Below are 27100 nucleotides of genomic sequence, written 5' to 3' on the forward strand. Positions count from 1 at the left end.
GACTCATTGTGAGCATATATTGCTGCTACAAAACGCAGATAAAATGGGATGTTTGATAGAAGAGTAATTGAATTGATTGTAAATCGCTCATCTTGTTAGGTTCTGTAGAAAAGCCTGTATCTAAGAACCAGCTGCATCGCAGACACAAAAGGCTCATTTTTTTTTTTCGAATTTCTGTTGTAGAAAAGCTCTTTCACATATGTAAAAACGTTGAGACTGATACTTTTCCACCTCTTTTCTTTTTATTTTCAGCTATGGCAAAATCCTTCGTCGCTTTCCCATAAATCATTACTGACACTCTTTGCCGGTTCATTTAACAAAGAGAAATTTCAAAACGCAATCCTTTTTAATAATTCTATTACGTGCTGCCCCTTACACTTATTGATTATCTATCCAGGCCCCTTGATAACAAACAATTAAAGAAGTATGTCTGACTTAGAAAGCTGTGTTTCTTCTGCCCGTATCCGTACCGGCGATACCCCTCAACCCCAAGTTGGTGAAGAGTTGAATGATCATAGAAATCAACCGGAGACTCTTCCACCTCCCGATGATACTAGTGACGATGAATTCTTGCAGCCTTTATCTCATGAACAAACTCAAAGGTCTCAACTGTCAGCTAGGCAACTGCGGCTGAACTCCCGTCCAAAAGTACCCAGCGAATTTCCTCGTTTTAGAAAAGGATCCCGTTCTAACTCCGCCGGAAATAATGACCTCCCACCGATGTCAGAAACAAGAACAAATGATAGCGTGTTTTCGGCACTGGAAGCAAATGCTGGAGCACATTTTCTGAAGCGGGACCGGCGGCCTTCTCGGTCTTCCTTCGACCTGGAAGCTGACTCTCATGCCTCGAGATCGTCACAAGAAACAGAAGAAGATGTTTGTTTCCCTATGTTGAGAGAACATGTGCGGATTAATGGGATTGATTTCGATGAAATAGATGACTTCATCAATGAAGAAAGAGAAAATGAATTAATCATGAAAACACAGAGCAAGATGATTGCCCAAGACACCGCCATGAGAGTCGAATCAAAAGCTACAGGCAACATGTACTCACCTGGAGAGAAACTCAACAAGAATGCTATGAAATATACGCCTAAGAACATTTTGTGGAATGTGAACAAAGGCTCAAACAAGAAAGGCTCTTCTCAGAGGGATGGTTCCGGAATTGTTCCCTCTGACTCGTCAGAAGAATTTATTGATGATAAAAGGTTTGATGACGATTTTTCAGATAACGTTAAGTTTGGAGGCACGAGGATAAGTGATGGCGACACGGTGTTGCCCGAACGCTTTTCCTTTTTCCATTCAGACAACGAGGAAACAATACACTCGCCAGACCTTCCATCATTGATTCTGCCCGACCTGAGTGCGCGAGAACTATTCAAAAATGGAGAAGGAACTTGGTGGTTGGACGTTACATGCCCAACTGACTCTGAGATGAAAACACTTGCAAAAGCTTTTGGTATCCACCCTTTGACAGCAGAAGATATCAGAATGCAAGAAACACGCGAAAAGGTGGAATTATTCAGAAGTTACTACTTTGTCTGTTTTCATACTTTTGAACCAGACAAAGAGTCGGAAGACTATTTGGAACCTATCAATGTTTACATTGTCGTGTTTCGTGAAGGGGTTTTGACTTTCCACTTCTCTCCAATTCTGCACCCAGCGAATGTCAGACGGAGAGTAAGACAATTGCGTGAGTATGTTGATGTGAGTGCTGATTGGCTTTGTTATGCAATGATTGATGACATCACTGATAGTTTCGCGCCTGTCATTACTGCTATCGAATACGAAGCAGATGCCATCGATGACTCTGTATTGATTGCTACACTGATCAACTTTAGTTCCATGTTACGGAGAATTGGCGAGTCTAGGAGAAAAGTGATGACATTGATGAGACTTCTCTCAAACAAAGCAGATGTCATTCGTATGTTCGCGAAAAGATGTCAAGATGAAGCCTACCAACAGTCTCCTACAGCTGCATCCAGAGTGAACTTAGCTGGACTCAGCGCTGGCATCAACAGTGGAAATGTATCACCACCACCTTCTGCGCACGGCATTAGCTTTGGCCCGGGCCCAGGTGCTCCTCCTGGGCTTATGCTGGCTACACAGTTTGCTTCCGGTGACAGGGTTCAACCAAGGGCTGATATTGCATTATACTTGGGTGATATTCAAGATCACGTGGTGACTATGTTTCAGAATTTGTCTGCTTATGAAAAGATTTTTAGCAGATCTCATGCTAATTACTTGGCTCAATTGCAAGTTGAGTCGTTCAATGCGAATTTGACAGTGACAAAAATCTTGGGAAATGTGACATTAATCGGTACGTTGTTGTTGCCTCTAAACGTCATAACTGGTCTTTTCGGTATGAATGTTCGAATCCCGGGGCAGGATGGGTCCAACCTCGGTTGGTTTTTTGGAATTGTCGGTTTTATGGTCCTCATGGTTGTGGGGTTATTTATTGCCGTCAAGCTTTGGTTGAGGCACATCGAGAAGGGTGAAAGGAAAGTCGAGGATTCATCAAAATCGATTAAAAGCTTCGGCTTAAAGTATAAGACTAAAGAAGCCGCAAAATCCATCATTAGTTTCCCCAATAGGTACGACTGAGCGAGTCTAATTATCTGTCATTTCTATTTTGCATGTTTTGTATTGTAATACATATATGGTACATCACTCTATCTTCTAGTCGAATGCTTCAGACTTTTCTTCAGCACCTGTTCTTCAGCTGGAATCCAAACCTCGTTTTCTCCTTCATTCGCCTGTCTTCTGGGACCTTCCTTGCTCTTAAAAACTTCTCTTCTCCATTGCTGCAATTGTTTTTTCTTGGTAAGTTTTCTCTTATCCTTTAATGCAAGTTCCTTTGGTCTGTAAGGTGCAAACTTTTTGATGCTGATAAATTTGTTCAAGTCTTGATCATCAGCCAAAAGAATTTCTCTAGTTGATAATCCAAAACTCTCAGGAGAAACTTCACGGTACTTGAATTTAGTAGGGTCTTGTTGAGCTAAGCGCCCTCTTTCTTCTTCAACCTCTTCGACGATCTTCATCTTGTTAGCTTCAACGATTTGCTCTGCTTTTTCCTTTATTGACTTCTTCTCCTTTTTTGCCAACTTTTTCTCTTTCAATTTCTCTTTCTTTGATTTCTTTTTGGCGGGTTCTTCTGCTTCTTCCTCACCTCCGTCAACTTCATCACCACCAGATACACCAGCATCCTCTTCTTCTTCCTCCTTTTTAGAAGCATGGAAGTCAGCCATGATCTCATCATTTTCATCCCATTCAGGCTTAGTAATTTCAGAAGAGTAATACTGCTCGTTGAAAATTTCAGCCATCTTTGAATCCCAGTCAGTATCGTCAAAGTCATCATTTAGCAAAGAGTCGCCAAAAACTTTTTCAATGACCTCGTCACTGACATCATCTCCAACAGCTTCTTTTATCTTGCTCAAACGATCGATGACCTTATTCAATTTAGCTGTTTTCTTCTTTTGAACTGCCTGTTCCTTTTCATGGATCTCCTGCTCCTTGATTGCATGCTTCTTCTCCCTAGCTCTCTTACGAGAGTTCGTCTTACCTCTTCTCAAAGTAGCTTGGTTTCTAGCGTATGACACAATTTCTGCAGAATTGGGGTCCTCATATCTGAAGTTGTAAGCTTTTTCGAAATCTTCCACAGCGTCATCAAAGTCTTGTTCATCTTCATTGTCCATCTGGTCCAAGTTGATTACTTTATCATTCTTCTTAGGTATCCAAGCTTGGTTATCAAGGAATGCGGACAAGAAGGCGTCAGGGTTATCAGAAGGATCAGGCAAAGCTGGAGCTTTATCTTCGACTTTAGTAGGATGTTCTTTCTTCTTCAAGAAATCATCGTCATTGTTATCGCTCTCTTCTTCACCATCATCGTTGAATGCATTTTTGATATCATTAAGCAATTGGTTTCTTTCTTCCCTCTCAGTCACGACAAAAGGTTTCTCACCGTCGACTGTCTCAAACTCATTAGCGTCGTCTTCCTCCTTGAAGGCTCCAGAAAGTAAGTTCATTCTGTGATAATCCTTCAAATACATTGGTTTTTCCTTGGTCTCTGAAGTCGCATTAGTATTATCTTCATCGTCATCATTGAAGAACTTGATGTTTGGATCTAACAACTTCTTTGGGTCTGTTTTCAATGTTTTGATCACCTTTTCAATCAGGGCTTCGACTTTTTCTGTCAACATTTCTCCATATTCATCCTCTTCCTCAGACGATGTTAGAGACTCGTTTTCTTCTGCAATAGGAGTTTCCTCAAATGCGACTCTTTTACTGTCCTTTTGGACCGTCGTTGATGGTTGTGGTGCTTCCAGAGACACATCCAAAACTGCGGCTTTTTGTGCCTCTTCTCTCGCTTTCTTGGCAGCGGACTTCTTTCTAGCCATGTTTCGTGGAGATATTGATCATCTCATCACGGTGCGAAAATAGAAGATACTTTTCACTCTATGCACGAACATGATGGAGGAAATTACGAGCCTACAGAAAATGAGAAATTTGGAATAGAAGCTGAGAATAGAAAAAAAATAAGTATTTGGTTAAATACATTAAAGATTCATTCTTTGCATCGAACGGCATAAGTTGCGCTCAACTGCATGAAGTTTGTGATACCACCAATTGTAGGCAATGTCCGATCTATTGAGGTCCAAATTTTCGCTCAAGACCTTCCAAAGCTTGTCAATGAGAAAAGCCTGCTCATTCGTATTGCTTGCCCGAATCAAACCCATAATTTTATTTAGCCAATGTTCAAAGGAGCCAAGTGGAAAGTAAGGAATTGTATTGAGAAATGCTAGAATAATAGCTTCTCTAGATGTATTAGGAGCAAACCTAACGGAAAAGTTGCTCATACTTGTGTCATTGGACATCAGAATGAGATCGATATTATGATTATCCTTAGGCTTTTTATGCTTGTTCTCACTCAAAACATCGACATGATTGTCTTCACCAAGCTGCGACAACGTAGATTCTGCGTCGATTTTCGTGATAGGCTGGGCAGAGACTAATATCCCTCGTGTCGCTCGAATTGGTTGAGCGCTAGGGGTATTGAGACATTTGCTATACATAAAGTTCATGAATTCTTCAGCAGAGTTAGAGAACAAACCGTTGCCGTAATTAATAGGATTCGACAAAGTTTTCTTTCCCAATGTCTCCACCGCAATGCTAAGTTGAGCTGCTGAAAGACTTCTTGAATGTTGGTCGACGATGAGCTCGAGATATTCTAGCACATGATGCACATTCACGAGATTGATGTCTGATTTCGAAAAGTATACCAACAACACGGAATGACCTGCTTCGAGCAACTGTACATCGGTTAGATGAGGATTTTTCACAATATCGAATACATGTTGATGAATAAAGGGAACAAATCCAGGCTGCACATGTTTACTTTCTTGGAGATAATATTCCCAAAGACCAAAAGCAAACATTACCTTGCATCGTGCAACATAATTTCTGTTTAAAGATTCGTAATGCAAATTGATCTCTTGATAATTTCCAAACAAGTACTTCGAAAAGTTTTCAAATTCTGCGTCATTATTATTCTTAATGCACACTTCAAGACTGACGTAGTAAACAAAATTGTAAATATCAAATCCGCCTTGACCGACTGCTGTCAAAATGTAGTGCAAATAATAAAGCGAGTGGATAATAACCATACTCACTTGCCGGTACTCTTGTTCCAAAACATTGAAGTTCGAAGAATCAAGTATTCCACTCCATAAGGGTCTTCTCCCTAGAGAGATAAAACGAGAAAGCACATCACGATAAATGATCATTTCAGCAAAGAGAATGCTTTTCATAAGAATCCAATAATGATCTATGAATGAACCCAGTGTTTGTGAAGTACCGAATTTCACATTTAAAATTGGCGAAGCAGCGCTGAAGTGATTCATGGCCCGATTGAAATCTAACATTCTTGACATCAGATCCATTATGAGAATGAACAGGTCCGTCAGTGGGGGTAATAACTTAAAGAGAGCACCTGTCAAAGTTGAAACCTTATTCAAATGCTTTAAGACCGGTTTATTAAAGATATGATCTTGAAGAATATTTGTCACATTTGAAGACAGAGGGTCGATGTCGGCGAATTTGGTGTAGGTTGCAAGGCTCCCAGATTTAGAAAACATGAGGTGAATTAGCTGGCGAATGAGTAAGCCTGGTTGCACCAAACGAATGTAATCGGATAATTCATCTTTCGGAGCATGAAATTTTAAAGACAAACATAGAAGAGCAAGATTGGATAAATCAGGTGGTGTGGATCTACCTATACTTCGGACAAAGCATGTTTTGAACAAAGCATCGGCTTTTGCATCCCAATCGTTGAAGAATAGTTTATAGTGAAGGGGATCATTGTTAACATAGAGTTCATTCCTCAAATCGTTCGAAAGCCAGAGGCCCGTCAAAATTGGCAAAGCTTTCCAGCTGTTTTGATTCGGATTGAAATGAACGAAGTTTGTCACTTCTGTAAGTATTATGGAATAAAAATCTTTTATAGATAAAGCTGGCTGAGACACTTTCAACTTCTTCTCGCTGATGAGCTTGAAAACCTCAACAATTAGGTAATTCTCTTCGAACGACGGGATGGGAGGGCTGAAACAGACAGCATTGTTCAAGAAACTCAGGAAAACAAGTCTCAAATTGTGTTCATGCTTAATGAATGGTGTGTAGTTATACATGTATCCTAGTACTTGTTGTATTGTGACATTGGGAGCAGGATTTCTTAAGGTTTGAATCAAATAATCCAAATCCTGTGGCGTTGCTTGTGCTCCATTTGTAAGCGACAAAGCATAGTTACCAGCTAGTTCCCTATAGGTAGACATGGGAACAAGAGTAGAGGTGAATATGTTGCTTGAGAGTGGAGAAACCGAGGTATGGTGTGCATAAAGCATGGGATTTCCCCATACATTTTTAGCGCAGGAGAGTATGATAACTGATTATTCACATAGTGCAAATAGTACTCGCAGCAAAACGGAAACAGTGTAAATGAATTGAAGTTTGATGCACAAACGAGCAGCGAAATGGAAACTGCCTGAAACGAAATACAAGCCTACGTTTAGGTCGCCAGTTCCAAAAGAGTATCCATCATAATTATCTCGGTTGCTCGGAGTATCGGACTTAGCCGAACGGATGAATTGCCACCGTTTTTTTTCGTTCTCATCTACCATGGTTGCAGTTACGATGGCTTCTCATATGTATGTTGCCATTTACGTCATTTTGGTTAATCACGGTCGCTGCATCCCCGCTAAGACAGCATGTTGCCTGGATATTTGGCTCATGACTTCTGTATCTAAGGAGAGATGATGTACCGGTTCCGGACATAGATGTTAGGCCGTTGGAGCCGTCAGTAAAGTGTACTTTAATGTGTCGTGTCTGGTTGAAAGAGTGCTGTGATAACATGCACTTACGTTGTCGAGTTTACGAGTGGCGTTATGCAGTAAGTGCAAAAGCGCACAGCAAGGCAAAGTTGAACTTGAAACAGTCATACCATAGCTTTTAAAGCGTTACTGAATAGGTGAGTAGTAAGAACAAAGAGCATTATCAATATTTGATTCGAAACAAAATAGGACGGACTGTGGTGGAAATCTGGATGTTTTACTACCTGTTTACTCGACCACCGTTTGGTCATGTTACTTTAGTGCGGCAGGTCACTTCTCCGAAGTTACAGTAACCCGTTTCTGTCACCGGCTCTAATTGGCACTTTGAAAGGCTAAACGCCGTCGGAGATTGTCGGTTCATTCGGCAACCACTTCTCCGACTTGACGTAAAGGTAATTTAGGTAAGCAAAACTTAATCTTGCATAATAGAATAATATAAATGAAGTGTGCGGAGTCATGTTGCCGTTTGTTTTGTAATCACAATGTCTTTTCCAGTCAAACAATACATCAAACTCAACAATGGCATCAGTATTCCACTGATTGCAATGGGGGTTTATCTAACCCCTAAAAACTTGGCGCTGGAGTTGGTGTACAATGCTTTAAACGTTGGTTACAGGCATTTGGACTGCGCCGAAATGTATGGAAATGAAAAGGAAGTAGCAGATGGCATTACCAGTTGGCTTCAGGACCACAAAGAATTCAAAAGAGAAGAAATCTTCTACACGACGAAAATATTTGACGACCATCAGGGATACCAAAATGCAAAAGCTGCAATTGATGATTGCTTAGCCAGAGTCAAGAGCTTAGGTTACATAGACTTGATGTTGATCCATTCTCCACAAACCAATAAGGAAGACAGATTGGGCACGTGGAAGGCAATGGAGGAAGCTGTGCAAGCAGGGAAAATTAAGTCGATTGGTGTGTCGAATTATGGTGTCCATCATTTGCAGGAGCTTTTACTTTGGAAAGAGTTGAAAATTAAACCCGTGGTTAACCAAGTGGAATTGCATCCATGGATGATGAGAACAGAAATCGTTAACTTTTGTAGAGTTAACAGAATCGAGTTGGAGGCTTACTGTCCTCTCGCACGTGGCAGGATGATGGATGACCCATTTTTAAAACAAATGGCCAAGAAATACAACAAGACACCTGCCCAGATATTAATTCGGTGGTCTTTACAGGAAGGGTTTATTCCACTTCCCAAGACGGCCAACAAGAATCGTGCAGTCGAGAATATTCTGGTTTTTGATTTTAAGATTCTGCCTGATGATGTGGAAGCTCTTTCCCACCCCGAAGCTTATGAGAGAGTAGGCGGATGGGACCCTGTTCATTATCGGGGTTGAAAGGCCGGTCCTACTGCCAATAGTTGTACGCAAGAACGAAAAACAAAGAAAAAACTTCTAATCTCATAGAGTAGTCACTTGTATTCATTAATGCTAACATATTCTTCCACAAATTTAAAATCGCCTGATATGGCCATGACACAAAAGGTACGGGTGCTCTACCCAGTGTACTAAATTTTTCTACCTACCGCGCATTAAGGCATATTCCAAAGCGATATTAAGCTAGTGCAAAGGCTTCTGGCGGCGCCTCCTATTAATATTTGGTTAAGCATAAGCCAACATGGCTCCAGAGTTTCCCTTGGTTCGCACGTTCCATACTTTAATGTGGAACGTCAGGCACTACCAGCCCTCAAGAAAACGACCCCCATTCAGAGCCACAAGACATGCCTTCTGCACGAATATCCAGCTTCAAAATGCATCATGTGCCTTTTGGCTCAAGGAGACATCCAAAGACCTCGGTTCTAAGCTAGCTAAACAGCTCACAGAGTCAACAAATTCTACCTCACAAACTAAACCAGCATCCTTGAAACTTCTAAATATGCGCCCTTCTGTCTTGTACCAATCCAATTTGGTTAGTGGGACCCAAAATAACTTGGAGGAACCAAAAATACATCCTGCTGAATTGGAGGTTGTAAAGCTATTTAAAAAGGGTGATTTCAGCGCTTTATACGAGCTACTCCGAAACTACAAAGAGCAGGGCACTGTGGTGTCCACTGAAATTATCAATGAAATGGTTTCCAGCGTCCAAGAAGACTTTCCGTCGGATACCACAAACGAATACTTGTACCAATCTGCAGTTGAGGTACCATATTTCTTTGGAAAAGATAATCTACACTATGTGTCCTTGTATGGCAGGGTCTACCCATGTCTTAAAGACCTATACAACATTTGTCAATTATATGAGTCTACGAGTCGAAACGATAGAAAATTCATTGAAAATTATATTTGGCTTTGTTACCACTTGAATGATTTGTCACAGCTTCAACTGTTGCTCTATTCATATCTCAAATTACCCGAATATGATTCTCAGACATTGGCATATGTCATCAATGCTTTTGTTTATAACTACGATGTGGAATTTTCCCTGACATTATTTCACAGCATTGTTGATATGAAAAAGCCGCTCAATGAATCTTTCCTTGCATCCACGATTACCAGTTTTACGAAGGTTGATGCTCTCTTTGACAAGACATTGGATCTTCTCCATTATTGGATAAACTCAAGCAATTGTGAAATTCCATACCCTAAAACCATTGCATTTTTACTCAAACAGCACTACAGATTCGGCACAAAGTCAGAAATCACGAAGATGGAAAATCTCGCAGAAGAGTATGGCTATAATAATAATTTTTTGGTACAAATGGTGAAGAACCAGGCCCAAATTTCGAACAGAGATTTTAACCACAAAAAAACAATTACGGCAGAAGACGTGAAAAACATGCTAGCAATTCGCAACTCCATAAGCCATTCTAAGTATGCATTGAAGATTTTCTATGAGTCTTACCTTCACTTTCTTTCTAGGTTCTCCTCCTTAAGCATGATTCAGCTTATGTTGAGGGAAATGAAAAAAGACGAACTACCTTTTACAAAATTCGCCTACGACACGATTGTCCAATATTATGCTTCCGAACGAAAGTTTCTCCCATTACTAAAATTCATACTGAAATTTGTTTCCAAAGCGAACAGATTTGACCCCGTTTATTTGAAGTACATTTTTGACTGTTTTGTTAATACCTATCCTTATGAGGCTGAAGGTTTTGCCGAGAGGTTCTACATTTACATCCATGGACTGAACATTCCATTAGAAAGTAAACAAGCTCTCATGGATGCTTGTAAATTAACAAAGCTAAGTTCGACGTTGTCACCTGTTGCAATTCAAAGGCAAGGAGTGGAACTCAGTAAGAAATATGGACAATCACAGTGGAAATACATTCCCTACCAACCAAACAAGCTTTCCAAAAAAGGACAAATCAAGGAACAAGTGCAGTTTCGTTTAGACAAAGGTATTCGTGATATTGTTCGCCGAGGAGTTCGCCCTGATTATTTCATCATTGAAAATACCCTCAAAAATCTGAATGAGCAAAATAGAGAGGCCTTGATGAAATTACTACCTGCTATCAGGATGGAGAAATATAAGACTCGGTTAGAAATTTTTCATCTTCTATTATCACAACCATCAAAACAACAATTGCGCAACTTTGTTTCATCGATCGAAGAAACGTTGAATACGAGTGATAAACTTCTATTGGCTAGGAGATTGATCAACGAAAATTTGTATGATGTGGCGTCACTGCTTTTGGCCACAGTGAATGACGCAGAATTAAATGACAGCCGCCAAATGGTGAAGTTGAATTTAAGTCTTCGGAACAATATAGCGAGGAATGACTTTAACGCTTGTGTCAATGACATCGCTGAATTTCCACTTGATGAAATTACACTTAGTCCTTTCATTTACAAACAATGTCAATACATTGAAAAAAATCTTGCGAGAAAAATCCGTGCTCTGGAAGCAAACGAAAATTCTCCATTGTTTGGTCGCTTGGACATTATGAAAGCGACACTAGCAAAATTGAAGGGATTGCTTGGGGACATTGCAGCTAGACTTGAACAGGACAAGGTGGACATTCGCCAAATGATCGGAGAGCTTTTCACAACTCTTGATGCGTGGATAGAGTCTACAAAAAATCGGGATGACCGGAAGATTTGAATTATGCATTAACATTTTCAACTCGATATCATTGCCATTCATTACTTGTATATATAATACATTTGCATTTAACTTACTCCCGCTGGCGTATAGATCTGATAGAACGACCAGAGCCACTTGTGGGTTTGTAAGACGACGAACCCTGATTGACGCTCTGGTACTTGGCGTATTTATCCTTCACTGATTGTGCTTGTGGATCATTAGTGCGATCAGACGATATTCCTGGATTATAAGAATGAGTGGGGGTGTATGAGGAAGAGGAGTAGGAAAATGCTGGAGGCGTCGAGACCGGGTTGGATCTGTATGTGTCATGCATAGTGTTTTGCCGTTTGTTAGGCCCAGGATAGTAGTCCAGGTTGCCTCTTTTATTGTATCTTGTCGAAGCTTGAGAAGCACTTCCATGGTATGGATTCATTGAAAGATTTAATCTTCTTCCAGACGATGCAGCAGAAGCATCTGAGGAGCCTATTGAACTTGCAGAAGTGTAGTGACGACCTCCAAGACCACCACCTAATCTTCTGGGTCGCCAATTACGAACCAAGCGACCGCGTTCCATATCGACTAAAATCTTTCTCGGCTTCGACTCACTAGAAGGAGGATCAATAGATAAGCCCGTAGGAGATAATTCACGGATGCAATTTTTGGCGTCCGCCTCACGTTCGAAAACAATGAAGCCATAACCTCGCGATTGGCCAGTTTCAGTGTTTCGTATTATTCTAATGCTTTCAATGGTACCATACTTTGTGAAATGCTTAGACAAGTCTAGCTCAGTTAGTGAGTAATATAGCCTTGCCACAAAAACAGTCTTGTACGGATCCTTGAGAAAATCGTTCTTAGCGAAGGCTTCTGCATCTTCCCAATCGTCCATTTGTCTTTTCAAAGATGCCTCACGAAGTTGCTTCTTCGTCAAGGGTCGTTGCTTCTGTTCCTCATCGCTTGACTTAAATTCGGTGCAATATTTTTCAATCTCCAGCTTCCAAGCCGAGATCAGAGTGATTACAGGTGTCGCTCTCTCATGAGGTGGATAGTCGATGGGCTGTTTGTGAAGAAAGGGAAGTTTCGGCGTGAATAACTTTTCGATTTTTCGAGGATACTTTTCACTTTCAGATGCCTGGAAGTTAGTAAAGAGCGGCTTAGATAGCTTCATAAGACATACCATGCTAACTATGTGTAATTTGCATTACTGTTCATGAGATTAGTTCGTATGCGAGCTAACGATGTCACGTGCATCGATAGATCTATTGTACTCAAGTATACTTTGGAGCTACGATGAAGATAAAAGAATTCAAAGAGAGCTAGTATAATGAGAAGTAAACATGTCAAGAGAATGTCTACCCTAAAAGTTCTAAAATTTCCTCCGGTTGGAATTGCTCTCATTCACACCATATCTGACCTACCACTCACCAGTCTCCTGCACAAGAGCGCCAGTCAAGAACTTCAGGATACTCTCCATCTTAGGAGTATGACGGAAGCAAAAGCCCCTACTGAGTTCGAGGTATACAACTCACAAGTGTCGATTCTCACGCTTCCGACGTTTACGCGGCTGCAATTGGCACAGTACAACGGCAGGACCAAAAATCAGCTCTACGTGGCCATACGTGGATATGTGTACGATGTCACCAGCAACGAAAAGAACTATGGCGTGGGCAAGACATACCACCTGCTCGTGGGCAAGGATGTGAGCAGGCTCTTGGGAATCAACAAGCTCAAGTTGCAAGAAGACAATTCTTCGCTCTCATCTTCGACAATGGCAAACACCTGGTACACAGGAGACTTGACAGAGAAGCAAAATGAAAAAGTGGACAAGTGGGCCGAGTTTTTCCGCAAAAGATACCGCATAGTCGGTGTTGTGATTGACCACAGGGGAACAGCACCTACAGAATGAGAGAACAATGCCAAGAGCGGAAGAAGAGCGAGTGGAAAAGAAAAAAAAAAGATCGAGCAACGACAGCAATACTGCCCCAATGTTCAGCCCAGGACAATTATTATTGGACCATGTCAAGTTTTGGCGTACGCGCGACATGTACGATTCCGAAGGGACGCAGGCCAAACGCATGTCTGTCGTACCGAAGGGTTCTGTAAATACCTGCAGCCAGTGCCTTTTGGCTTTGTTGCGGGCCGTCTGCACCACCAGAATACTATTTTCGGCATAATTCAACCCTGCGCCGGTTTCTGCTGAGCAGCTTCTGCCAATACCAGCAAGAAATGTAAGTGAAAATTGTAAAAGTCGTACTTTGTGTAAATAACCGCCGCATCCTGACTTCATGGGAAACCCGTTTTGTGCATTTCCTGTTGCTGTTCCTCCTTACCAAGAAAGTACTGGGAAGTTAAATGGGTCACGTGCGTAGATAATAAGCCATCTGCAGGTATTTCCAGTCCAGGTGTTGAAACCGCACACCTCTGGATGCTCATCAGTCTCTGTTTTTGACCGCCTCCTCCACCTACTTTCTGATTCTCGCGTGTCTCCGCTCTCTTGTGCCGCAAAAAACTACACTCGCCCCATCAGCGTTGCATCTAATCTTTCCGGCTCTTCCACCTTGCACACACAGCCTTCTTCATGTCCGAAAGAGCTCAGCTAAGGCAACAGCTTCTTGCCAGTGACTCCAATGTCGACACATTGAGCGGCTTTGCCGCCTCTGGAAGAATGCAAATTCCCAACTCAAACCTTCCACCGCAGCATCCGGTCCCGGGGACGTACCGCCCGGGAAATAACTATTCCAATCATGATTTGATCGCCCCTATAGACACGGGCGCAATCCCATCGTCATCGAGAAAGGCGTCAATGACCTCTTCAGCGTCGGGCATGCAGAAGTTTTTTCGTCGCCGAGACAATGGTGCCGCTTTTGACGACGATCTTGGCGCTGATATTGGCGATGTCTCGGGAGGGGAGATATCCTTCTCAGATATTACGCATTTGCGGGACACTGGCGGCCGCTACAATGTCACCCATTCCATGATGCTGGACTCTTCTGCGCCTATTATCCCTGTCTTAGGGCCGGGCCACATGCCGGGATCAGCAAAGAACATGAGCAACATCCAGTACAGAAAGCAAATGAACCATCTTAAGAAAATGAATTTGGCAAGTAGCGCACGCGCCATGTCACTTGCAGGTGGTCCCATGAATGGAAACCCGGCAGCTGACCCGCGTTCCATGTCTTTCAGTAATGCTAGCTATGCCGCGCCCGTGCCTAATGGCCGAGCAATGTCTCTCGGCCCCACGAGTGGTGGACCACGAACTATGTCATTGAATTCAAATGTCATGAACAGACATCAAGGTCCGATGAATGGGCCTAGGCTCCCAATGAATGGCTCGAGACCCCCAATGAATGGACCCATGGTGCCACAAATGGGCCCACGTGGAGCATACCCAGGAAGACCTGGAAATCAAGTACCTGGAAGCCCCAACATGGGTCCAGGTGGCCCTAGGGCAATGTCCTTGCGTTCTGGAAATGTGCCGCCTCAAATGAGAGGCATGCAACCTTCCGCCAGGTTGAATTCGCTTAACGGCCCTCCTCCAGCAGGTCCAAGATCACAGTCTTTCACTCAATCAGCTTCTTCACCCAATTTCAACCAAAGGCCTTATAATCCGAACATGTATTCCCAACAGTACGGACCACAATACCAAGGCTCGCAACCGTATATTGGACACCCTATGTATGGTAATCAGGGTTATGTCAATCCTCCATACGGATCAGGCCCAAGGAACATTCAGTCAGATCAAACCAGGGGAATGATGAATCCAGATAGCACAATGTCGTCAGACTCACTCATGAATGTAGTGGAGGAAGAGGCAGAACCTGAAAGGAGCCACTTGGATCCAGGTTCTAAAACAGATTCCTTCAACTTTCAATCTACTAGGGACAATGAGATCTCTGAAGAGGACCATGTCTACAGGTTTGAAGATGATGCTGCAGGACAGCAGCTCTCTAGAAAGTCTACCATTAAAAAAGCAGACTCTATGCGTGTTCGCCGTTTGGATCTTTTCAATAAGGGTTCTGATACCGCTGCCTCGGCAAATGAAGACGCAGAACAGAACGAAGAAGAACGATCCTTCAATGTTAACGCATCTGGCGATCGCACTTCAAAGAAACTGTTCTTTCAATTGGATGATGCGGAAACAAATGAACATCAACTTGACCTGGCTAACAAACTCAAGTCCTTGGGTGCTTCCGCTGCAGGCGATGATGATATCTTTTTCACCACTCCAGAGTTTGAATCTCCAACTAAAAAGGAAATGAATGATATCAACAAAACACAGCCAGAACGGCTGAGTGTTCCTCAGAAAGTTAAGCCAAACACGAAAGAGGCACAAATCAAGTTGCATCGCTTGGCAGAAAATACTGTTTTCAGCAAATTCAGAAACACTTCTCAAGAAGTCGCTGCGGATGTCTCCAGTAATGGACAGCCACTGCTTGATAGAAGTGAGACCGACAGTCAGAGTTCCGTATACTCTGCAGAAACACCAAAGCTTTCTGATAGCTTGAATGCACTGGTCTCACCTTCGTCCTATCTTCCATCCATCAACGACGCAAAAGTTACTTCACCTCAAGTATTTGAAGCCCCCAAATCAGACCCACAAAGCTTGCCGTCGCCTGAATACGCCGAAGATGATGGAAAATATGACTCAAGCGTCGCTTCTTCTTCCCCAGGCTCTACCCAAGAAAAACAAAATCATGTACCGGAATTGCGGTCGAATACAACCGAGAAGGGAACCCCTGTGGATGATGAATTGGAGACTGATGTTAACCTTAACGAAGGTCCTAAGAGAAATCTGTCGCAGCAAAGTACGGACACCGTAAACCTGATTCTTCAGAGACGCACATCAACATTGTCGAGATCTGGATCAGAGTTGAAGTTACAAGGATTGCTTCCAGCTGGAGGACTTATCACCGTGCAGCAACCAAATACCAACACAGGGTCTGAAACACCGGAACCGATCAAGTCTGAATTGTCCCGCTCAAAAGGATCCCTGCTTTCAAGCAAGTCCAAAAACTTCATCAAAAGACTCTCTAGATCTACTTCAAAGAGAAACATCTCTGATGACTTAGATGACGAGACGCATTCTGCAATGTCCAGACTGAGAGTCGCATCAAGCGTCTCCATTCATGAACCTGCAAAAAAGCCTTTGACCTTTACCAAAGAGGAGCTTGCCATCATGACATGCAATAACGATTTACAAAACGATTTACAACTTGTAACCAGCGAATTGGCTCTTTCAATAAAACGAGAGTTGGCATTAGAATCTCGGTTAAAGTCTAAGCCAAATGCGTATGATGGGGATGAGAGTGTTCTTCAGCACCAGATTTTGGAAAAATCCAAGGTTATCGCTGACCTTCAAGACAAATTGAATAACGAGAGAAGGTTAAGGTTTATCAGTGAAGAACACGCCATTTTGTCCGAAAACGGTCAAACCCCAAGCGCATTGAAGCTCGACTATGAGAAGAATGAGCTCTACAAGCAACTCCTCGCAAAAAGTGACATGGTCAATCAGCTTCAAGACAAACTCGATGAGTATGAAACTTCAACTAAGAAAAAGTACGATGATGATTTGTTACAAAAGTATAATGAACTTCTCAATGAGAATACCCATTTGAGACAGCAGTTGGAAAACGTTCAAAACACGAGTTCTTCTGTTGATAAAGGAGATTTGACACTGATAGAGAATCACGAGTATGAACAGGCGCAGATCATTTCCTTACGCACTCAAAGGGATGAACTCAGAGAAATGATCACTAAGTTGACTTCCTCTCAATCGGCGGAGCTTACTGCAGCGCATGATCGAATTCACGTCTTGGAGGAGAAACTTAAAAAAGTGAACATGATCAACGATAAATTGAGTAAACGCGGCGACAGACCTGAAAATCCAAGTGTGTTGGGTTACGGATCTGGTGGTAAACTTCAAGGGTTCGATGTGGTTTCACTTAGAAAGAGTGTTCTTGACAATTAGTACATTTGCGAAGAATACACATTATTGGACAGTAAGATATCAGCGTACATGAATTAAAAAAAAAAAAGAAGGGCAGCAGGATCCTCAAATGCACGAGGAGCCAAGTAATATGCATCTGAATGAGCTATTGGTAACTCTCTATAAAATTATTAATAACCTTGGCAATTATAGGGCCTTGGTTGATCAAGTTCTTCGTGTTATACGTCAGGCGTTCAAAAGTCGCCTTATCTATGAGCTTCTGTTCAAATTTGATCTCCAACATCTTCAAGGATTCTGACGTGATAAACTCAGGGTGTCCCTGAAAGGTAAGGATTTTGATAGGGCCAGATTCGGTTACAAGGCCCTGGATTGAACATTTATTGGTTGATCCAAAGTTCTGGAAACTAGTTTCAGCAATGAGGCCGTGGCTAGCAGTGGAAGTTGGAGGTAAACCATAGACAATGTCACGATGAAATTCTACCAAGTTGATATGTTCCAAGACTTTTCCATCTTCCAAAGTAAGAGGCTTCTTGAAGGGAGACTTCTCAATGGACATAATACTTTTGTTCAAGGCAATGGTGGTCGTGCCGATTTCCCAACCAGTTTCTGGAGGGCTTCGATTCACTTTGCATCCCAAGTTTTTTGCCAAAACCTGGTGGCCAAAACACAAACCTACGACCGGGAAGTTAGGGCGGGTGAAAAGATGCGACTGGATAAATTCATTGAGACGATCAAGCCAAATGTTGCCAACCTCAAATGAATCAGATCTCGAACCTGTAAGAACGATAGCTTTGATGACGCCAGTCTGAAGATGTGATTCCACTTGAGCGAAATTCTTTTCCATCATTGCAACATCACTATCTCTCGCTGCGCCATTTTCCAAAGGGATTGCAATTTGATACTTGACCACGGGAATGACACTATCTTTCAAAAGATCACGGACATTATCACCAAAATCACCAAAGTCTTCAGCTACTCCATCAATGGGAGTATCTAAGACAAGCACAGCCACGTGCGATGCCATTTGTGCAAAAGAAAAAGTCAATCCGCTTTCAAAACTTCACTTGAGAGGCTTTAGATAGCGCGTGCATAGTAGTGTCTTTTCCACATTGTCATGCGAGCCACACACTTGAATTTCATATCTTATTCACTGTAATTGGTGGGACAACACAGTAAGGGACGGTATTAACTGCCGTTTTCGGGCCCTCTATAAGGAAGATGCTTCATGTGCTGGAGATAGTCATAATGCAATGAATGATCTTTTTATTTAGACTGTGTTGTGTAAATTCTTATCTATAATCTATTGTGCATTGATGAGTGTGCGCTTACACCGACACAATTTCGGCACTATTGTGTCTATCATTTTCTTTTTTTCTTTCATCATGTAAGTGTGCAATTAGTGCGCACTGACATCTTTTAATTGTGAGGGGTTTGCTATGCCCATAGCCCGTATTCGGGCGCCGCGAAGAAAACTTTTGGGTGCGGAGGTACAGGTGTTGACTAAGAACAATTGTGAAGTGACGCAAGTAATTTTTCTCTCACGTTTCTTTCAACCGAATAACGTTTACATTCTGCAATCAGTTCCGGCGGCCCGCTTAAAGCCGTGATTCCTAATATTTTATAATCGAGCTTTAGTCACATTCCTGCATCACCCGGGCCTCAGTCCATTCTTCGAACGTTTCGCTCCTCACTTTTTGTTCACCACTTGTATTTAATCGATGAATGGAATGCAGAACGCAGGCGACACAGACTCCGGTAGTGGAAACCAGCAAACAGGAAACGGAGGCGGAGGTGCCATTTCCAATTTAAGCGCAGGTTTAAAATCTGTCTCGCTCAGTGACCAGCAGCAGAATGCAGTTAACTTAAACTTGTTACAACAGCAACTCCACAATGAAGCGGCAGATAATGTGGCTACGCAGACCAGGATCAGTCGTTTCTTTGCCAATCAGCCCACTGAAGGCTACACCCTCTTTTCGCACCGGTCAGCTCCTAACGGATTCAAAGTGGCTATAATATTACTGGAACTCAATTTACCTTTCAACACCATCTTCTTAGACTTCAATTCGGGCGAGCAAAGGGCACCAGAGTTCGTCTCTATAAATCCAAACGCACGTGTTCCAGCCTTGATTGACCATACCAACGACAACACCTCCATATGGGAGTCTGGCGCCATCATTTTATATTTGGTCTCAAAGCATTTAAAAGAACACGGCGAATGTGCGCTTTGGTCTGACAATATTGTGGAGCAGTCTCAAATTTCTTCCTGGTTATTTTTCCAGACTTCAGGCCATGCCCCAATGATTGGCCAAGCATTGCATTTCCGGTACTTTCACTCTTGCCCTGTCCCTTCGGCTGTGGAAAGATACACTGATGAAGTTAGACGTGTTTACGGTGTAATCGAAATGGCCTTGGCTGAAAGAAGAGAAGCATTGATTATGGATTTCGACAGAGACAATGCCGCAGCATATTCCGCAGGAACCACGCCTCTTAGCTCTTCCAGATACTTTGACTATCCAGTATGGCTTGTTGGAGATAGAGCCACAGTAGCAGATTTATCTTTCGTTCCCTGGAACAATGTGGTGGACCGCATCGGGATCAACTTGAAGGTGGAGTTTCCCGAAGTTTATAAGTGGACCAAGTACATGATGAGGCGACCAGCAGTGATCAGAGCCTTGCGTGGGGACTAGATCTTCTTCCAATAGCGCTAATCCGAGAAATGGCATAGGGTGGAAACTTGGTACTCAATGGGTGGGCTGGACCCGTTTTCCTCTCAACAGTACAGACAGTCGTAGGGCGTGCTTCAGATTTAATTCAAATACGTTCATTCTGCGATGTAGATTAGTAGTCAAACAGAGGAGTGTAATGAATGTGATGGAAAAGACAATGAATTGGGGAAGAATTATGCAAGCGGGCTTCTCTGAATATATATAATTCGTATGTCCGTGAAAGATTTTAGTACAAATGCAAATGCTGTACAAAAAAAAATGGGTTGTGGACATCTCGTGTGTAAAACTCGGGCTTGCTTGATATCTTGAACAATGATGCAAATCCTTCTCTAATTTTTATGGTCTCACGAAGCTAAAGTAAGAAACGTACATTTTTGGTATACAGAAAAGAATTTAACGAGAAGAAAGTAAATTTGATTGTAATCGCCATTGAAAGGGATAGGCCATAGTGAAAGCCTAAGCGTTGATGTCGGTAGCAGTGTAGTTTGCGGTTTTGTAGTCCCACAAGAAAGTAACTTCGCTAGGAACGTTGGTAGCATTACATTGGCTAGCGTAGTCCACACCTTCCAATCTCGAGTTGATATAGGACTCAAAGTCAGAAAGTTTACAGGAGAAACCTGGGCCAGATTGACAAGATTGAATAGGGTAAACAGCATCGTTAACAAGGTATCTGACGTAGCTTTCACCGTCGCAAGTGTACTTTTCAGTGTACAAACGGGCTCCTTGTGGCACAATTTGAGAGTGAACGTATGGGTTAGGGAAAGGAATGTGGTCGGTTGGCAAGTCATCCTTAGGCTCAAGCAAACCAAGAGCAGAGTGGAAGATTTCCACGTCAGTGTCATGGGTGAAAGCCAAAAGGACCTTGAAGTCTGGGTTCTCTTCCTTCAAGAATTGCAAGGTAGCGTTTAAGTATGGGGCACCAATAACATGAGTAAGGTTGTGGCCTTTACCGTGCGAGTAGTAATTTGAAAGATCGGTGGAGTATGAGTACTTGATGAACTCTTCGTTGGTGAACAAGTCGCAGAAAGGCGAAGAACCTCTGACATTGATCTCATAAGCGCACCAAGAGAAAAGTTGATTGACATCACTGGTGGTCAAGTTGAGGCCGTCGTTACCCTTGAGGATTCTCTTTTGAGCATCTTCCAAGAAAGATGTGTCGAACTTCGAAACAAGGTCGTCGTTAGCATCTTCATCGTAAGCCTGACAACCAGATCTTGGGGTCAATGAGTTAGCACCCATCTCAGCATCTTCGGTGATGACGTAGTATTTGACAGCATCATCTGAGTATTGCTCTCCCATGAAGCCTCTAGCAAAGTATTGAGAGGTGAGGTGCACTCTACCGGAGTTGGAAGTGAACACATTAAGGGTCTCCTCAGTTGCATTGAAAAGGGATTGGTACTTGTTTCTGAAGAACATACCATGTCTCATGGCATTAGAAGTTCCCGCATATGGGCTGTGGGAGTTGAAAGGGGTGGTTTCCTTCTCCAAGAGAGCGTTGTCAGGAACGAAGAAAGTGTAGTCATTCAAGAAGGCCAACTCACCAGTGAATGTACCGTTGTAATTCTCGAACTTTTTCATGATCTTCTCCAAAGTCTTACCCGAGTTGGTAGAAGGGTATCTTTCTCCGTGTCTAGACAACAAGTGAACTTGCTCCAATGTACACTGAGGAGGAACATCTGGAGAGATACCAAAACCAGGGTGTTGAATGTATGGAGCTGCACCACCCAAAAAGGATAAGATGTTGTACTGCTGTGTCGAAGCTTGTTGTGGAGAAGCAACATCGCTGAAGACAGATTGACCAGCAAGAAGCAAACCGCTGTTGACAAGTTTAGAGATGGCGACCATTGTGGTTTGGAAAAACTAGTGTGGGGAACCAAATCAAAGAGCGAAATATTTCGGGTATTTATATCATTGAGTTTCTAATTGTGGTGAGGAATTATTCCGAAGAGTAAGGTCAAACTAAAGCCGCTCTAGTAAATTGCACACGTGCTTATCATTCGTACCATCTTTCTCTATTAGGACCTTCCAAAATAGGCATCTCGTATGTGTCGCACAAGCAATGTGCCGTCTATACTTCAAACGTTATTTCGTTAAAAATTATGGCCATTAATATGCTCATGCATAAGGTGACTCAAAATAATGCATTTTTTGGAGCCTTATATTCTGTCCTTTCATAGCTATTGGTGTTATCTCTTGAATAAATTTACAAGTGTATATGTATAAAGAAAATTTGTCTTATCTGCGTATGTCAATTGTGACCTTTTTTGACAGAATCCTGCGCGTTGACACACCGTCAATATGAAGTATCCATTTCCAATATTCCGATCAACTTCCAGGGACGGAAACACGTGCAAAATTTCGGTTATTTTTACGGTTGTATATACGATTTGCGTTGGAAAGTTACATGAGTCACTTTTCGATACGAGATTTGCTGTTATGCATTAAACGGTCTTAGAGAGACCCTAGGTTACACAAGCTGTGTAAGATGTCTGAAAGCTTAATTCTTTCCACCACGTTTAGCTTTTTTACCTTTCGCATCGCTCTGGTTTCCACCGGGTAATACGAGCTTCATTTTATTCACTGCCAATGCTCCGATTATGTCGTTGGACTTAGTTGACGAAAGAATTTCATGTTCGTTCGGCCAGTCCACATCTGTATCTGTGCGAGACGCATCCACTTTACGATGTGAAAAGTATGCCAAAGCATCACTCAAACTCTTACCTTTTTTCCCCAAACCAGGTTGTATTTTAACCTTGTATTTGAACTTGGCCATAGATGCCCATGGAGCGAAAACAGGAACCAAATCAGCGACAATGTCGTCTCGTGCTGGCTTTGCCACGAGAGAATCTAACAATTCTAAGTAGTTTGTGCCAATTGCGTTATCTTCATCCATCTCTCCTTTCAAGTAACGTTGTAACTCGCGTTCCTCGGCCTTTTGTTGTTTGGATGCAGCTTTGTTTCCGTGTTTTTCATTCTGCTGTTGATCAGATTTCGCTTTCTCAGCCTCCCGTCTTTTTCTTTCTAATTCTTCCATCTGCTTTAGCGTACCCAACATTTCCATTCTGAGTCTTCTCTCCTCCTCATCTTGGTCAGCATACTTTGCATTGATCTTCTTCAACTTACCCTTCTTTCCACGCACATTCTTCTGCTTGTTAGAAAGAGAAGGCGAAGGTGAAGAGCTCTTCGCTCTGAGATTAGCCAATTGCTTCTCTACCGACTCCACCATCGTTTCTGTTTCCTTTTCTTCTGGATGAGATGCTTCCGAATCTTCAATTGGAGAGTAGGCATCCTTCTTTGATGGTTCATCACTGTTTTCCGGTTCCTTCTGTGTTTCTTCCAAAGATGCCTCTTCTTTCGTAGAGTTCATCGAAGATTTGATACTCATGTCGTCGAGATCCAGCTTCTTATTGCTAAATGAAACTTTCAAGCCATGCTCCTCTTGTCTCTTTTCTCTGGCAATCTTGTACTTTTGGGTTGTCTCCTCGTCGCATAACCAGTAGAATCCAAATCCCATAACCATTTGAGCTGGTGGCATATAGTTTTTCTTCGCTTTGTATTTGAGAATTCCTGGGCCCAAGAGCGATCCATCGAACTCGCGCTTTGTAACATCAGCGCCACTCATCCACCACGCAGAAGAGCTAATTTTAGCACTCCACGCAGTTGAAGTCAGCAATGCGAATATTCCAGCTTGAAATAATGCAGATGGTGACACGTTTTGCGCCTTGTAAGGGTTCAATATGAATACCTTCGCTGCCCCATCGAGATCTGACGAAACGAAATAATCACCATCACTAAAATGTCTGTAGTAAATCATGTCTGTTTGCAAGTCATCTCTTCCTGCAAGGCATAAGTAACCATCGCTGGTAGTAAACCAGAAATATTTCTCAAACCAAAATTTGTGACGAAAAGCACGAAGAGATTCTGTTTCATTTTTGAGATTCTTGTTCAAATCACTCTGAATTTTTCTTTCAGCATTTTTAAGAGCAATCTTGGTGTTCTTTTCCACGCGTGTTTGCTTCGTTACCGCAACTTTCTTTGACTCGAAGTAAACACTCGCATTAGCAAATGCCGACAATGCGAGATCAATATCAACTGTGAGAGTTGGCATAGCATTTGTCCTCTTCTGCACGCCAGTTTTCTTTTTGTATTTCTTTCTCTTTATTTCCTCTGTTTCGGAATCCGAATCAGTCTCTGAGTCAGTTTCAGATTCGGAGTCCGAAGTGTCTGATTCAGATTCGGACTCTGAAGTAGAGTTACTTTCTGCATCTGAGTAACCCAGATCAGAAGTTGAGTTTGGGTCATCATCTTGAAGCATTTGATCAACATCTGGCAATGACAATTTGATCGTACCTTCTAACAAATTAAGTGGTAACTTTATGAACTGTGCAACGGCCTTTCCTCTAGAAGCATCAAACTTAATTATGTTTTCAATATCAGTCCAATCCATTTGTTTTTTAATCATATCTTGAACATACTCCTTACATTCTTCAACCACATGAGCGTGGTACGTAATCGTGTTTCCCTTTCTTTCGTTGATTTCTTGCTGAGTGATTAGCAGTTCAATTTGCTTCTCACGTTCTGATCTTGCATGTTCCAATCTCTTCAGGGCATTTTGCTTTTGTTGTTCCACCTTCAATGTGTACTTTGTCGACTCGATGGTGGAAAAGAATTTGTCAAGCGTTTTGTTGTAACCATCAAAAGACTCGAATTTAAGATTGATTTTATTCTCTTTGAAAGGCTCGAAGGGGTGGAATTCATCAAAAATATATTCCAAAGACTGTTCATCTTCTGGGTTATACAAGGCATTTCTTTTTGAAATGATCCAACCTTTAGAGTTCCCTTCACGTGCCTTCTCAATGAGATCCACATATCTTACCTCAGCATCAGTCAATGCGTCAACCGTCTTGTTAGCGAGATCTTCGTCTTCTTCAAGATCTGTACAAATTCTTGATGGATCTACACCATTTTCGACCAAGCATTTCAAAATGAGGTCGCTGGATAAGTGACTGGCACTAATAAAAAGTAGCTTATGGATAGAAAAAACCTTTTTCTTTTTCTTCTCCAGTGTGTCCTTCAAAAGTTTTTCCTTGTGAACACTTAGCCACTCCCGGATTTGTGTCTGAGAATAAGTTGAAGCTTCGTAGCATTCATCGTCAGTGAATAGAGTCGTATCAAAAGAATTGTAAACCTCATTGACTGCATAACGACCATTTTCTGGACCCAAATCATTGACTAGCCTTTGAAGCGCTAGAATCTTTCTGTCATGGTCAAGCAATAATACATTACCAGCACTAAAAAATTCGAGCACCAAGTAAAACAAACCGTCTGAGAATTGTAATACAAGAACTCTGTCATTCTTGATTTGCTTGAGCAGCGATAATCTTCTGGTCTTCAAATGCTTCCTCAACTTGGTGACAAAGTTTGAAGGAGCAGGTGCAATGGGACGGTCGAATTCCGAAAGGTGTACTTTGTTACCACAATCAACAACCAAGGCTTTCTTTGAGTCCGGAATGGAGAACTTCAAGACATACTGTCTCGAACTATTTGCCACATTATAGATATTTTGCAATCGAAAATTCAAAAGGTTTTCCGCAAGCTCAGTGGTAAGGATCGTAAGATCTAAAGCGGTAATTCTTTGCTGAGGATGTTAGTCTTTTCTTGCCAAAGCGGTCATTCTGTTGTAACGTACCTTCATTCTGTTGCTTCGAAAAATACTAGCTCACCATTTTGGACATTTATCAAGTATACAGTATGCAGATTATATCTCTGACCAAAGTTGTCGATTTGCCTAGTAGAACAAGAGGAAATGAAGAAGTGAAGTGCTTAGCAAGTGATAGTGTTAATTCATTTGAGATATTAATCCTCCATAATCTAGTCGGCCCTCAATTACTGCTACGGTAAGTGTATATGGCTTTGCTGACTACTGGCAATCGAACAGAAAATACGTGCAGTCCTGCTTTGCTTCAAGTGAAGTCTACCATTGCAATGCTGCTTGAGAAACAGTTAGGACCATTGGTCGATGCTATAAAGAGCAAAAAGAGAAAAGTCACTTTCTTCTGTGGGGCCGGGATATCTACCGCCTGTGGTATACCCGATTTCAGAAGCCCCAAAACGGGACTCTATGCCAACTTACAACGGTTGAATCTTCCATACGCAGAGGCTGTCTTTGATATCGATTACTTCAAAAAAGACCCAAAGGCTTTCTACACATTATGTCAAGAGTTATATCCGGGAAAGTTTGTACCTTCCAAATTTCACTTTTTGATGAAGCTATTTCAAGATAAGGGATTATTACACCGGGTGTACACCCAGAACATAGATACGCTTGAGCGGATTGCTGGAGTCCACGGTGATTTTATTGTTGAGGCACATGGGTCTTTTGCAGAAAATCATTGCATCGACTGCAAGGAACCAATGTCAACCGAAGAGTTGAAGAAACATATGAATTCTGACGTCAACGATGGCATTCCTACTTGTGCATCGTGTAAAGGGTATATCAAGCCTGACATTGTCTTCTTTGGTGAAGGATTGCCTGAAAGGTTCTTTCAATTGTGGGAGGAAGATGCGGATGTGGTTGATGTTGCTGTGGTAGCTGGAACTTCCCTCACAGTCTTTCCATTTGCTCTGTTGCCCGCAGAATGTGGGAAAAATGCATTAAGGGTTTTGATTAACAAAGAGGTTGTAGGTGACTTCAAAGCCCGGAAACGGAAATCTGACATCATTCTTCAGTATGATTGTGATCATATTGCCACTGTACTTGCTGATCTTTTAGGTTGGTCTGAGGAACTAGCAGCATTGGTAGATCTGGCAACTAAAGAGACTATACTTGTTGAAGAAAAAAGCGATGAAGCTGAAAGTACAAGGGTTAGTTCACATGAAGAAAGCGAATCCTCGAGTGATTCATCGAACGAATCATTCAAGGATGCAATTCTGTTCCCAGCAGAAGCTCAGTCAATGGACAGCACAGACGAATTGGATGCGCAAATGGGTAAACTAGGACTTGAGTAGGACTTTTA

General features: G+C 42.2%; 13 protein-coding genes across 13 annotated transcripts; 7 read left to right on the forward strand and 6 right to left on the reverse strand. All coding sequences in view use genetic code 12, as the record gives it.

Annotated features, from left to right (window-relative positions):
• Positions 1 to 426: 426 nt before the first annotated feature.
• Positions 427 to 2604, forward strand: FOB63_003224 (magnesium transporter CorA family protein; the record flags this gene model as incomplete). Its single annotated transcript, XM_002615668.1, has 1 exon — positions 427 to 2604. One exon carries the CDS (start codon positions 427 to 429, stop codon positions 2602 to 2604), a length of 2178 nt encoding a protein of 725 aa, XP_002615714.1.
• A 68-nt stretch (positions 2605 to 2672) lies between these two features.
• On the reverse strand, positions 2673 to 4397 carry FOB63_003225 (uncharacterized protein; the record flags this gene model as incomplete). The annotated part of the gene is made up of 1 exon (XM_002615667.1): positions 2673 to 4397. The coding sequence occupies one exon, from the start codon at positions 4395 to 4397 to the stop codon at positions 2673 to 2675; it is 1725 nt and encodes a 574-aa protein (XP_002615713.1).
• Positions 4398 to 4450: 53 nt separating this feature from the next.
• PEX8 (Pex8p) lies at positions 4451 to 6896 on the reverse strand (the record flags this gene model as incomplete). The annotated part of the gene is made up of 2 exons (XM_002615666.2): positions 4451 to 4455; positions 4583 to 6896. 2 exons carry the CDS (start codon positions 6894 to 6896, stop codon positions 4451 to 4453), a joined length of 2319 nt encoding a protein of 772 aa, XP_002615712.2.
• Positions 6897 to 7864: 968 nt separating this feature from the next.
• FOB63_003227 (aldo-keto reductase superfamily protein) lies at positions 7865 to 8725 on the forward strand (the record flags this gene model as incomplete). The annotated part of the gene is made up of 1 exon (XM_002615665.1): positions 7865 to 8725. One exon carries the CDS (start codon positions 7865 to 7867, stop codon positions 8723 to 8725), a length of 861 nt encoding a protein of 286 aa, XP_002615711.1.
• Positions 8726 to 9005: 280 nt separating this feature from the next.
• On the forward strand, positions 9006 to 11432 carry FOB63_003228 (uncharacterized protein; the record flags this gene model as incomplete). The annotated part of the gene is made up of 1 exon (XM_002615664.1): positions 9006 to 11432. The coding sequence occupies one exon, from the start codon at positions 9006 to 9008 to the stop codon at positions 11430 to 11432; it is 2427 nt and encodes an 808-aa protein (XP_002615710.1).
• Positions 11433 to 11505: 73 nt separating this feature from the next.
• On the reverse strand, positions 11506 to 12591 carry FOB63_003229 (U1 snRNP complex subunit; the record flags this gene model as incomplete). The annotated part of the gene is made up of 1 exon (XM_002615663.1): positions 11506 to 12591. The coding sequence occupies one exon, from the start codon at positions 12589 to 12591 to the stop codon at positions 11506 to 11508; it is 1086 nt and encodes a 361-aa protein (XP_002615709.1).
• A 303-nt stretch (positions 12592 to 12894) lies between these two features.
• Positions 12895 to 13317, forward strand: FOB63_003230 (uncharacterized protein; the record flags this gene model as incomplete). Its single annotated transcript, XM_002615662.2, has 1 exon — positions 12895 to 13317. The coding sequence occupies one exon, from the start codon at positions 12895 to 12897 to the stop codon at positions 13315 to 13317; it is 423 nt and encodes a 140-aa protein (XP_002615708.2).
• Positions 13318 to 13989: 672 nt separating this feature from the next.
• Positions 13990 to 17379, forward strand: FOB63_003231 (uncharacterized protein; the record flags this gene model as incomplete). The annotated part of the gene is made up of 1 exon (XM_002615660.2): positions 13990 to 17379. The coding sequence occupies one exon, from the start codon at positions 13990 to 13992 to the stop codon at positions 17377 to 17379; it is 3390 nt and encodes a 1129-aa protein (XP_002615706.2).
• Positions 17380 to 17503: 124 nt separating this feature from the next.
• On the reverse strand, positions 17504 to 18382 carry FOB63_003232 (putative amidotransferase; the record flags this gene model as incomplete). Its single annotated transcript, XM_002615659.1, has 1 exon — positions 17504 to 18382. The coding sequence occupies one exon, from the start codon at positions 18380 to 18382 to the stop codon at positions 17504 to 17506; it is 879 nt and encodes a 292-aa protein (XP_002615705.1).
• Positions 18383 to 19076: 694 nt separating this feature from the next.
• Positions 19077 to 20045, forward strand: URE2 (Ure2p; the record flags this gene model as incomplete). Its single annotated transcript, XM_002615658.1, has 1 exon — positions 19077 to 20045. The coding sequence occupies one exon, from the start codon at positions 19077 to 19079 to the stop codon at positions 20043 to 20045; it is 969 nt and encodes a 322-aa protein (XP_002615704.1).
• A 495-nt stretch (positions 20046 to 20540) lies between these two features.
• On the reverse strand, positions 20541 to 21929 carry FOB63_003234 (histidine phosphatase family protein; the record flags this gene model as incomplete). The annotated part of the gene is made up of 1 exon (XM_002615657.1): positions 20541 to 21929. One exon carries the CDS (start codon positions 21927 to 21929, stop codon positions 20541 to 20543), a length of 1389 nt encoding a protein of 462 aa, XP_002615703.1.
• A 652-nt stretch (positions 21930 to 22581) lies between these two features.
• FOB63_003235 (uncharacterized protein) lies at positions 22582 to 25779 on the reverse strand (the record flags this gene model as incomplete). The annotated part of the gene is made up of 2 exons (XM_002615656.2): positions 22582 to 25680; positions 25774 to 25779. The coding sequence occupies 2 exons, from the start codon at positions 25777 to 25779 to the stop codon at positions 22582 to 22584; spliced, it is 3105 nt and encodes a 1034-aa protein (XP_002615702.2).
• Positions 25780 to 26069: 290 nt separating this feature from the next.
• On the forward strand, positions 26070 to 27092 carry HST2 (histone deacetylase; the record flags this gene model as incomplete). The annotated part of the gene is made up of 1 exon (XM_002615654.2): positions 26070 to 27092. The coding sequence occupies one exon, from the start codon at positions 26070 to 26072 to the stop codon at positions 27090 to 27092; it is 1023 nt and encodes a 340-aa protein (XP_002615700.2).
• Positions 27093 to 27100: the final 8 nt, after the last annotated feature.

The sequence above is a fragment of the Clavispora lusitaniae genome, assembly GCF_014636115.1.
Source record: "Clavispora lusitaniae strain FDAARGOS_655 chromosome Unknown tig00000105_pilon, whole genome shotgun sequence".
In the NCBI taxonomy this organism is placed as follows: Eukaryota; Fungi; Ascomycota; class Pichiomycetes; order Serinales; family Metschnikowiaceae; genus Clavispora; species Clavispora lusitaniae.